General features: G+C 31.6%; 1 protein-coding gene across 1 annotated transcript; it reads right to left on the reverse strand.

The window, feature by feature from the left end:
- Window positions 1-353: 353 nt before the first annotated feature.
- On the reverse strand, window positions 354-8,444 carry LOC135955409 (uncharacterized). Its single transcript, XM_065505760.1, has 9 exons — window positions 8,125-8,444; window positions 7,382-8,061; window positions 3,911-4,028; window positions 3,487-3,831; window positions 2,997-3,407; window positions 2,576-2,917; window positions 1,999-2,334; window positions 1,329-1,661; window positions 354-1,254 (listed from the first exon to the last, which is right to left on the reverse strand). Exons 1-9 carry the CDS (start codon window positions 8,306-8,308, stop codon window positions 377-379), a joined length of 3,627 nt encoding a protein of 1,208 aa, XP_065361832.1. The 5' UTR covers window positions 8,309-8,444; the 3' UTR covers window positions 354-376.
- Window positions 8,445-12,513: the final 4,069 nt, after the last annotated feature.

Consider the following 12,513-nt stretch of genomic DNA (forward strand, 5'->3'; position numbering starts at 1 on the left):
AACGATTTAGGTGTGATGAATTTCGATTGATTTCATATTACATTTTTGTTTCATTCCGTATCATTTTTATAACAAAAAACAACAAAAAGTCTCCATTTGTTTACCTTAATTAATGTGAAAATTTAATTTCCATAAATTCCCTTTTAAACAAATTCGAATTTGAAACTAATATGTCAAAACGATTCAAACAAACACATCACAACTTTTGTCGTTTTCAAATCGTTTTTCATCACATACCTGATTATTAATATTAAGTATTCCTTCTTAAGGAATTTTATTTGGTTTTTATTTAATCTTGTTTGGAAATGAAATGCTTGTTAAAGACTAAAACAATGTTTCAAACAGTAAATTAAACTTAGAATAATTATTAGAATTTTCATTCTGTCGCAATTTCCAACATCAAATCGGTAACTTTTGAACGAAACTGTAAATTTTGCAACTCATTGATCTTTTTCATTTTCGGCAAAAAACTGACCAAGAAATTATAGTCGGAATCAGACATTTGGCTGTCAGTGTCATCGTCTTCATCTTCTGGATCTAGCTCAAGCTCAGGTTCCACCTTAATGGACTCTATTAAACTATACTCCTCCTTTTCAATATCTTCTAATAAAACACCTGTTGACCATGTTTTATCTTCATCTGACTCTTGGTTTTGAGGAGAATTTGGTTCGCTTAAAAATTCCATTCCAGACATTTGGCTGTCAGTGTCATAATCTTCATCGTCGGGTATATACACTTCTGGGTCTAGATCAAGCTCAGTTTCCACCTTAGCGGACTTTATTAAGTTATGCTCCTCCTTTTCGACATCTTCCAAGCAATTCGCCTGAGCATAAGAGCGTTTAGTACATTTCCAATGTGAAGTCGTTGGTCTATCATCTGCTAGATCTTGGTTTTCCGGTGAATTTTGTCCGCTAAAATTTGATTTCATACCGAAAGGTTCTTGTAGTGAATTATCTTCGTAATCTGGTAAATACACTTCTTCCATCGTATTATTTTGAAATTTGGAAACTTGGTTTGAGTCATTATCGTCACTATTAATGTCGTTAACAAATGTGTTCCCAAGTTCCATAAGACTTGGGTTTTTAAAGTTATTACAAAATTTCATACGTTCATAAAATATCCACTTAGATCTATATTCCTTTTTAGGATTATATGATCCATTCAATTTATCCTCTTTAATACGTAACTCTAACTTCTTAACTTCTACTCGATACCCATTCAGTAATCTTGTCCATTTAAGCTTGCAGTCATCAACTGTAATTGTAGAGAATTTTTAAAAATATATTTTGTGTCATTTATAACTTGGAATTTAAATCAAACGGTATTACCTTCTGCTCCCATAGCCTGAGCCAGATCTTCCCAAATCTTTTGTAAAGCTAAACGGGGCTTATATGCTTTGCTTTTAATACACCATAGTTCAGGCCTTTTTCGGACTTCAGCGATTAACTTAAATTTGTCACCTGAATGACGAAGTTTAATCGAACCTGTTGTTTTGTCCTTCATAAATTCCATGTGTTCAAAATAAGGCCACTGACTGCTATAGTCATTGTTAGGATGATATGAACCTTTCTGTTTAGCTTCTTGGATGCGTAACTCTAGACGCGCAGCTGATCCCCTATATGACCTACATAAATGTACCCAGTTACGCTGGCATGTTTCAACTGTAGGAAATTATTAAAGTTGTATTGTACATTAAGAATTGTTCTCTTTTTAATCATAGTTTTAATTAAATAATTTTGTTCTAAATGGTTCTTTCTTAATATTGTTTTAATAAGTTAGTTGAAATATGGCTACATGTAAACAAAAATTTATTAAAAAATGTATTAAATTGGAATTGGGAAACAATGAAATTATAATATATCGAGTTCAACTGGCACGAATTCGATATATTATAATTTCATTGTTTCCCAATTCCAATTTAAAACATTTTTTAATAAATTTTTGTTTACATGTAGCGTGTGTTTATTATAAATTAGAACTATGATAAATTTGTCTTACCATCTGATCCCAAACTGACAGCCACATCTTTCCACACTTCTGCAGCAGATAAACAGGATCTATGTTCTTTGCTTTGAAAATCCCATAGTTCAGGTCTCTTTCGCATTTCAGCGATTAACTGCAATTTGTCACCTGAAGTACGAAGTTTAATCCAACCTGTTGTATTGGCCTTCATAAATTTCATGGCTTCGTAATATGGCCACTTACACTTATATATTTTTTTGTTAGGATTATATGAACCATTCAGTTTAGCTTCTTTAATGCGTGACTCTAGACGCTTATCTGATGCCCGATAAAACTTACATAAAGACATCCAGTTTCCCTGGCATGTGTCAACTGTAATAGTTAGAAATTATCAAAGTTATATTCTACATTAAGAATTGTTCTCTTTTTAATCATAGTAAAAATTTGTTGAATTAAAAATTTAATTTTGTGGGAATTGGGAAAGAGAAAATATCAGTGAAATTATAAAATGTTGATGAAGTAAAAAGAAAATAATGTTTTTGTATAATAAAAACATTTACCGACGAATTCGTCGTACTATGAGAAATTCGTCGTCAAAATAAATTTGGCTTACCATCTGATCCCATACTGACAGCCAGATCTTTCCAAACTTCTGGCAACGATAAACAGGATATATGTTCTTCGCTTTGATTATCCCACAGTGCTGGTCTCTTTCGCATTTCAGCGATCAACTTAAATTTGTCAATTTCATTTGAGTTCCCAAGTTTCGTGGGACTTGCTTTTTTAATGTCATTCATAAATGTCATGTGTTCCAAATAAGGCCACTCACTGGTATAGACATTGTTAGGATTATATGAACCTTTCAGTTTAGCTTCTTGGATGCGTAACTTTATCCTCTTAACTATTTTTTGATTAGTGGTCCGAAAATTTCTCCAGAAACGACGGCAGTCGTTAACTGAAAATGTAGAAAATGTTTAAAAATATATTTAGTCTCAAGTACAATATAACTTGGAGTTCAGATCAAACTGTACTACCATTTGATCCCATAGCGACAGCCAGATCTTTCCACGCTTTTTGATGAATTCTTTGTGATCTATGTTCTTCGCTGTTAATATCCCATAGTGCAGGTCTCTTTCGTACTTCAGCGATTAACTTAAATTTGTCCATGTCGTTTGACTTTTCCGGATCACTCTCAGGTTCCATCTTAATATTGTCCTTATTATGAACTTTGCAAACTTGGTTTGTGTCATTATCGTCACTTTTGTTGTCAAGTTTCATGCCATGAATAAATTCCATGTGTTTAAGATAGGGCCACTGACTGCTATAGGCCTTGTTAGGATTATATGAACCTTTCTGTTTAGCTTCTTTGATGCGTAACTCTTTCTTCTTAAGTATTGATCGACTCATATCCCGTAAAATTTTCCAGATACGACTGCACTCCTTAACTGTAAATGTAGAAAATGTTTAAAAATATATTTAGTCTCAAGTACAATATAACTTGGAGTTCTGATCAAACTGTACTACCATTTGATCCCATAGCGACTGCCACATCATTCCACGCAGTTTGATAAATTCCTTTGGTTCTATGTTCTTCGCTATTAACATCCCATATTGCAGGTCTCTTTCGTATCTCAGCGATCAATTTAAATCTGATTGACATTTCTAGTTCACTTTTGTCGTCATTAACAGGTGGTTTTTTAATGTCATTCATAAATTTCATGTGTTCCAAATAAGTCCACTCACTGCCATAGTCATTGTTAGGATTATATGAACCTTTCTGTTTATCTTCTTGGATGCGTAACTCTATCTTATCAACTATTGCTCGATTACGACCCCGTAAACTTTTCCACTTACGCCTGCAGTCATTAACTGTAAATGTAGAAAATGTTTAAAAATATGTTTAGTGTCAAGTACAATATAACTTGGAGTTCAGATCAAACTGTACTACCATTTGATCCCATAGCGGCAGCCACATCTTTCCACGCTGTTTGAATTAATTTTTTGGATCTATGTTCTTCGCCATTAATATCCCATAGTGTAGGTCTCTTACGGACTTCAGAGATTAACTTAAATTTGTCCATGTCGTTTGACATTTCTCGCTCAACTAAACTATAGTTTCGTTAAAATGTTGTATTAAATATCTACTAACATCATCACAACACAACAATAGTCAACGAAATACCCTCTCATTGCTCTCTTTCTCAAACTAGCTGTGTATTCAGTTATGTGTGTGCGTTTTAGTTATTCGTTCTTTTTGGCTGCCAGCAGAGATGGATATTTGGATTTAATTTAGTATGTATTTATTAAAATAAAGTTAAAACTATATTTTTTGCATCAATTTGGTAAAACTTTTTTGAATACATTACATTACATTGATATGGATATTTTTTAATCTATGATTTTTTCATATTCCTTGTTATTCATTAGGGAACTGCAGACATTTTTTTAAATTGTATTGTAAATTTATTCTTTATTTAGCACTTTAATATACCTACATCATATGCATGAATATACATCATTCATGCATCATTGTGTATGTTTAAAAATTTTACACACATTTGTTATGCTGTTTTAAATACTTTGTTCATTCATCGTTGAGCAATAGAGGAAAACACATGAGGCGGACTATAGCCATTTTTGTTTTTGGTTGATTTTTTACACAAAAAAAAACAAAGTCAAAAATAAATAAAACAAGAGAGCTATATTCGGCTGTGCCGAATCTTATATACCCTGCACAAAATTATACTTCGAAATACAAATTTCAAATATTTTTAGGTAAACAAAATTATTATTTTTTAAATTTAAAATTTAATTTTTTTAAATTTAATTTTTTTTTTAAATTTATTTTTTTTTTTAAATTTTAAAAAAATATTTTTTTCGATTTTGACCAACTTATATACGTCGCACAGTGGTTTAGAAACTCGGTATCTTGGGAATTATTGGATATATTGTTACGAAATTTCACATGGTTTGAGCTGACGTGTTTTCGAGTTGATTTACGTTTGTTCAGCTTCCTAGAGATAATGGGGGCCAGTGCGTAGCCCCTCAAACTTGGTCACATCGGGTCTCAAATTTTTTAACAAAATCGCCAAAAATCCATTTATGATCCGAATAAGCTGAAGTTTTGAATATAAATAGCTCTTGAGCAGATCTACAAAAAATATGCTCATAAGTGTAGGTATCTCATTTAGCTGAAGAGATATTCTGGTTTATTGATTTATTTTTTTTTAATTTTGTTCGATCTTTTTATGGTTTTTTAGATAAGGCCTATCGAGGGTCGAAATTTATTTTTAAAATATCAGCTATATTGGCAATAAAATTCTAAATAAAATAAAACAATCTTGCTAACAGTTATCTCTTCCCTATAAAAAGTTATACGCATCCAAAGTAGGAACTTGTAAAAAGGGCCGTATTTTTAACGTTTTCTCCCAAAAAAGCCCATATATTTTTTCTTTTGTAAAAAAAATTTCTTCGGGACTATATAGAATTTTTATATGATCCGGAAAGATAACTTAATGCAAAAGCGTGTAAAGAAAAATTTGGCTCACTTAAGAGCATATATCACCCCCGAGACCTATTCAAACTTGACCAATTTTTTAAAAAAAATTTCGGTTTGAGTAAAAAATTCTAAAAAGGCAAAGCACGGATCCACGAGGAAGCTCCATATTTGTATAACCCCATATGTTTCTTAAATACTTACTAAGTGTTTTTACTATCACAAGGTATATAACGTCACAGTAGGGACTTTTCTGAAAAAACTCAGTTTTTGGAACACATTTTCCCCGTTTTAGGTATTTTGGTATTTGAAAATAAAAAATGTCAAAAATTCTAATGCTATTGATTTAAGGACATTTGAGTCTATATATGTTCCAAATTTTGTTATGATATCTTTAACAATTAAAATTTTACATTAAGTCAAATTTTATATTTTTATTACAGGAAAATCATCATATTACTTTTTTTTAGTTTTTAAGGTAATTGAAGTCTAAAAATTTTATAAAATTATTTAATTTTACTAAAATATCAATCCTCAATTCATAATGTTTTCAACAGTATCAAATATTTATATAAAAAGCCTTTATTTACTCCTCAGAAGTTCCACAAACCTTGCCCCCTTTGACAAATTTGTACGTCAAAGGGAGTACGAAAAGTTTCAGCTAAAGAAATTCTAAATCAAACTAAAGCTAAAGGAAATATAATAAATAAAAATCAACTAAATATTTGATACTTTATAGAAAAATAATAGTGAAAATCCTTAAATGCATGATTTTTACTTTTATTTTTACAAATTTGTCAGGGAAGGGCCAATGATGGGCTGGTAGCCATTTCATTTACTCTTTTCCTACGTGCGTGTGTACCAGTGATGGGATTTGTGGCACAATTTTGCCATTTTTGGCACTATTATACTTCTCAGAATAAATCAAAATACAAATAGTTTCGAGCATTAATTTCCGATTTGGATATTAAAAATTATCAACTTTTCTCTGTTGCGCAATATTTTAAAACTAATGAATATTTTAAAAACGCTAACCGGTTTTTTAGGTTAGCTCTTGCCTTATATGTGAACTATGACTACTTATGGACCGATAATCATAACATTAGATGCCATGATTAACGTATATAAAAAACTTATTTGGAGCGAAATTTGATTTGAATTGATGAACTTTTATTATTTCGGTCTGGGTGGACTTTTTGCTGGAAATGCTTTGGGGGGTCACAAATGAAAAATTTAGAAAAGACAAACTTATATAAACTTGCCACTCATGGTGATAGAGCATAGAAGCGTTACAGAGAGGGAAAAAACCTAAGTCTGTTGTCAAAAACCTCATTCGTGAGAATGTATTAGTACGTAGTTTTGAGGTTGTATTGGTGCCTTTTCAATTTTCAAAATGTATAAATTTTAATTTATTTAAATTTTGTTCTATTTTCAATACCAAAAATTTAAACTCTGTTCTATAAATTAAATTCTACCACAATAAAATTAAGTGTCAAAAATTAATGAAAAATATTTTTTTTCATTTGAGCAAAATTAATGTGTTTTGGAAATAAAAGTGTGCTGCAAAGTATTCAAAAAAATTGCCGAATATTGTGTAGAAATGTAAAAAAGTGGTTCGGTCTATATTTAGTCGGAAAATCAAAGTTAAAATTTCAAGTATTTTGATGTGTTTAATTCTCTCACAAGTATGTTGAATTCACATATCACAAGTACGTGTGAAGAGAATAATTATTGTTACTCTCAGCTTACTCTCAGTTGCGCCTCTAGTTGTACCCTATGGTGAAGAGTATACAAATAAAAAAACTCTAATTTTATTAATTAAATAAATTGTTAATCATTTATTATTGAAATGTATGTTAAAGACTGATATTAACATGCTAAAATAAATTAAACTAAGACTAATTATTAGAATTTATCCCCAGCCGTAGACTGCGACATAATATCCAACATCAAATCGGTGGTTTGGGCACGAAACTGAAAGTTTTGCAAATCATTGATCTTTTTCATTTTCGGCAAAAAACTGATCAAGAAATTATAGTCGGAATCGTTAACATGAATCATATCATTGGAATCTTTTATATCTGAACGTGACGATTTAATTAACTTATGGTCATCCTTTGCGAAACCTTCCAATAAATTCGCTTGATTGTTAGAACATTTAGTATACTTCCAATTTGAAGTTGTTGGTTTATCATCTGCTGGCTCTGGGTTTTCCTCTAACTTAAATCCGCTAAAATTAGGTTTCACATCGACAGGTGTTTGAGGTGAATTATCATCGTCATCCGGTAAATACACTTTTGGTTTTATATCAAGTTCAGGTTCAATTTTAATATTTACCATATTATGAAATTTGGAAACTTGGTTTGAGTCGTTATCGCCACTATTATTGTCATTAACAGGTGAATTCCCATGTTTCATGGGTTTTGGCTTTTTAGTGTCGTGAATAAAGTTCATGTGTTCATAAAAAATCCAGTTACATTTATACTCCTTGTTGGGATCATATGAACCATTAAACTTATCTTCTACGATGCGTAACTCTAATTTCTTGACTTCATTTCGATAAGTACTCCGTAAAATTTTCCATTTACGCTTGCAGACATCAACTGTAATTGTAGGAAATTGTTAAAGATATTTTTGTGTCTTGGAATTTAGACAAACTGTATTACCATCTGCTCCCATAGCGCGACCCAATTCTTTCCACGTTTGTTGCAAAATTCTAGTAGATATATTTCCTTTACTTTGAAGATCCCATATTGCTGGCCTCTTTCGAATTTCAGCGATTAAGTTTAATCTGTTAGATGAATTACGAAGTTTAATCGGACCTGTTTGAATGTCCCTCATAAATTCCATGGCTTCAAAATAAGCCCACTTACAGTTATATTCATTGTTGGGATCATATGAACCTTTCAACTTATCTTCTCTGATACGTAACTCTAACTTCTTAAGTTCTACTCGATGCGCATCACGTAAACATTTCCATTTAAGCTTGCAGTCTTCAACTGTAATTGTAGAACATGGTTAGTAATATATTATGAGTCATGTATAACTTGGAATTTAGATTAGACAATATTACCATTTGCTCGCATAGCGAGAGCCAGATCTTCCCAAGTCTTTTGTAAAGTTAAACGGGGTTTATATTCTTTGTTTTTAAAATCCCATAGTTCAGGCCTCTTTCGTATTTCAGCGATTAACTGTAATCTATCTATGGCGTTTGACATTTCTCGCTCAACTAAACCGTAGTTTCGTTCAAATACTTTATTTAACACTTACAAACATCATCACAGCAACACTTAACGAAAGTACTCAACAAAAGCCAAATATGTATAAATAAAATTCCTGCTCTTTGCTCTCTATCTAGTTAGGTACATATGTAAGTATATGGCAGTATGTGTGTTACTTGCCAATGTCAGCGTTGGATGTTTGGAATAACTATTCTATTCATTATAATAATCACCATAATCACTGACGTCGCGGTCGACAGCAAACAAATTGTATAGTATGTCTCGACTATATCGGTAGCCAATGTTACTGATATTTCTGCTAAAAGTGGCTATGCTTTTTTAAGTCAGATTTATGTGAGGCATTTAAAATGTTCTTTAATCGTTTTAAAAATGCTTTCGTTAAGTAATATATAGTATAGAGTTACTTATTAAAGAAGATAAGTTGAAATCCTAACAATGAATATAGATGTAAGTGGTTTTTTTATGAACACATGAAATGTTGTTATGACATTAAAAATCCAAGTCCCATGAAAGTTGAGAACACATCAGTTAATGACAATAATAGTGACGATAATGACTCAAACCAAGTTTGCAAATTTCTAAATAATAATATTGAACAAGAGCTTGATATAGAACTAGAAGTATATTCACCAAATAACGAAGATTATTCACCTCAAACACCTGTCGATGTGAAACCTCATAATTACGGACCATTGCGCCAACCGTAAAATGTACCAGTTACGCTTGCAGTCATCAACAGTAATTGTAGAATATTGTTAAAAATATAGTTAGTGTCAAGTATAACTTGGAACTTAGATCAAACTTTATTACCATCTGTTCCCATAGCGTGAGTCAGATCTTTCCATGACTTCTGTTAAGCTGAACGGGGTCTATATTTATTGGCTTTAATACACCACAGTTCAGGCCTATTTCGGACTTCAGAGATTAACTACAATTTTTCACCTAAAATTCGGTGTTTAATCGAACATGTTGTATTGTCCCTCATAAATTCCATGGCTTCGAAATATGGCCATTTACACCTATAATATTTTTTTCTAGGATTATATGATCCATTCAGTTTGGCTTCTTCGATGCTTGGCTCTATATTCTTAACTGATCTCCGATATCCAGTTACGCTGGCATTTTATTTTTTTTTATTATACCCTTCACCTTCGTGAGAAGGGTATATATAAGTTTGTCATTCTACATTTTTTATTTCCGACCCTATAAAGTATATATTCTGGATCCTTATAGACAGCTGAGTCGATTAAGCCATGTCCGTCTGTCTGTTGAAATCAATTTTCTGAAGACCCCAGATATCTTCGGAATCCAAATCTTCAATAATTCTGTCAGACATGCTTTCGAGAAGTTTTCTATTTAAAATCAGCAAAATCGGTCCATAAATAACGGAGATATGAGCAAAAAACCGGGACAACATCGATTTTTTACCAATTTTTTTATCTATATCTGGATTACTAAGTCATTAATATAGACAATGTGGATATCTAATGATAGATATTTCAAAGTCCATTGCAACGATGTAGATAAGGCTATAGTAAGTTGGACATACAATGGGTCAAAATCGGGAAAAATATTTTTTAACCCGAATTTTTTTTTCATCAAAAAATTTTTTTTGTCATACATTTTTTTTACAAAAAAAAAAAATTTGGAAAAAACTTTTTAAAAAAAATTAAAAAACAATTTCAAAAAAAAAAAAAATTTAAAAACAATTAAAAAAAAAAATTAAATTTTGTTTACCTAAAAATATTTAAAAAAATTTATTTTAAAGTGTACTACAATTTGATCCCATAGCGACAGCCAGTTCTTTCCACACTATTTGAAGAATTATTTTGAATCTATATTCTTTGATATTAATATCCCACAGTACAGGTCTCTTTCGTATTTCAGCGATTAACTTAATTGTGTCCATGGCGTTTGTCATTTCTTCTAACCTCAAAACCAAGGCGAATTCACTACTTATATAACCTTGCCACTCATGATGAAAATAAAAAACGCAAATTTTTTTTAAGTAAATAAATTGTTAATCATTTATTATTGAAATGTGTATTAAAATAAAGTTTCAAACACTAATCAAACTAAAACTAATTATGTATTAGAATTTACATTATGTGATGACGAAACAGACACTGTATCGTTAATCAGAGACGGCGACATAATATTCAACAACAAATTTGTAATTTTTGTGCGAAACTGTAAGTTTTGCAACTCATTGATCTTCTCCATTTGCGGCAAAAAACTAACCAAGAAATTATAGTCGGAATCGTTAACATGAACCATATCATTGAAATCTTTTATATCTGAATGTGACGATTTAATTAACTTATAGTCATCGTCTTCGATATCTTCCACGAAATTCGCCTGATCGTAAGAGCGTTTAATAGACTTCCCATTTGAAGTTGTTGATTTATCATCATTGTCATCAGGTAAATACACTTCTGGTTCTAAATCAAGTTCAGGTTCCATTTTAATATTGTCCACATTATAAAATTTTGAAAATAGGTTTGACTCAGTATCATCACTATTGCTGTCATTAACAGATGAGTTCCGAAGTTCAATGGGACTTGGCTTTTGAATGTTATCAATAAATTTCATGTATTCAAAATAAGTCCACTCGCTGCTATAGTCATTGTTAGGATTATATGAACCTCTCAGCTTAGCTTCATGGATGCGTAACTCTAACTTCTTAACTTCTGAACGATACGTCAACAGCAAATTTGTCCATATGCGCTTGCACTCATCAACTGTAATTGAAGAAAATTGTTAAAAATATATTTTGAGCCATGTATAACTTGTAATTTAGATCAAACTGTACCTCCATCTAATCCCACAGCCAGAGCCAATTTCTTCCATTTTCTTGGCAATGTTTTAGTGTCTCCATGTTCTTTACTTTGAATATCCCATATTGATGGCCTGTTTCGAATTTTAGTGATTAATTTTAATATTTCTGATGAAATACGAAGTATAGTCGGGCCTGTTTGTTTATCTTTCATAAATTGCATGGCCTCAAAATGAACCCACTTACTGTTATAGTCATTGTTGGGATCATATGAACCATTAAATTTAGCTTCCTTGATGCGTGACTTCATATGCTTAACTGATATCCGATATGACGTACATAAAATTATCCAGTTACGCTGACATGTGTCAACTGCAATTGTAAGAAATTATTGAAAATATATAGCATAACTTGCAATTCAGATCGAATTAAATTACCATCTGATTCCATACTGGCAGCCACATCTTTCCACACTTTTGCAAAAGAAAAACAAGATCTATGCTCTTCGCTTTTTACATCCCATAGTTCACGTCTCTTGCGTATTTCAGCGATTAACTTTGATTTGTCCATGGCATTTGACATGTCTCGCTCATCTAATCTATTGCTGTTGTCATTAACAGATGGCTTCCGAAGTTTAATGTACTTGATAAATTTCATATGTTCATAAAAAACCCACTCACTGCTATAGTCATTGTTAGGATCATATACACCTTTCAACTTTTCCTTTTTTATGCGTAACTCTATACGATTCTTTCTTGCCCGATAATTCCTACATAATTTGTTCCAGATTTGCTTGCAAGTTTCAACGGTAATTGTGGGAAATTCTGATGACATACTGACAGTCAGATCTTTCCACACTTCTTTAACAGATAAACAGGATTTATGTTCTTCGCTTTGAATATCCCATAGTGCTGGCCTCTTTCGTATTTCAGCGATTAACTTGAATTTGTCCATGGCGTTTGACATTTCTCGCTCAACTAAACTTTTGTTGTCAAGTATCATGGGAGTTGGCTTTTTAATGCCATGAATAAATTTCA

Source organism: Calliphora vicina, chromosome 3, assembly GCF_958450345.1.
Source record: "Calliphora vicina chromosome 3, idCalVici1.1, whole genome shotgun sequence".
Classification (NCBI taxonomy): domain Eukaryota; kingdom Metazoa; phylum Arthropoda; class Insecta; order Diptera; family Calliphoridae; genus Calliphora; species Calliphora vicina.

What these genes read in the sequence shown, in the direction of transcription:
- LOC135955409 (XM_065505760.1), bottom strand. Translation starts at nt 8,308, where the DNA reads ATGGAATTTATGAGGGACATTCAAACAGGTCCGATTAAACTTCGTAAT. An exon ending in ATATTATGTCGCAGTCTACG is followed by an intron (nt 4,029 to 7,381) that starts GCTGGGGATAAA and finishes GACAAATTTAAG; the next exon opens with TTAATCTCTGAAGTCCGTAA. An exon ending in AGTCGCTATGGGATCAAATG is followed by an intron (nt 3,408 to 3,486) that starts GTAGTACAGTTT and finishes CTACATTTACAG; the next exon opens with TTAAGGAGTGCAGTCGTATC.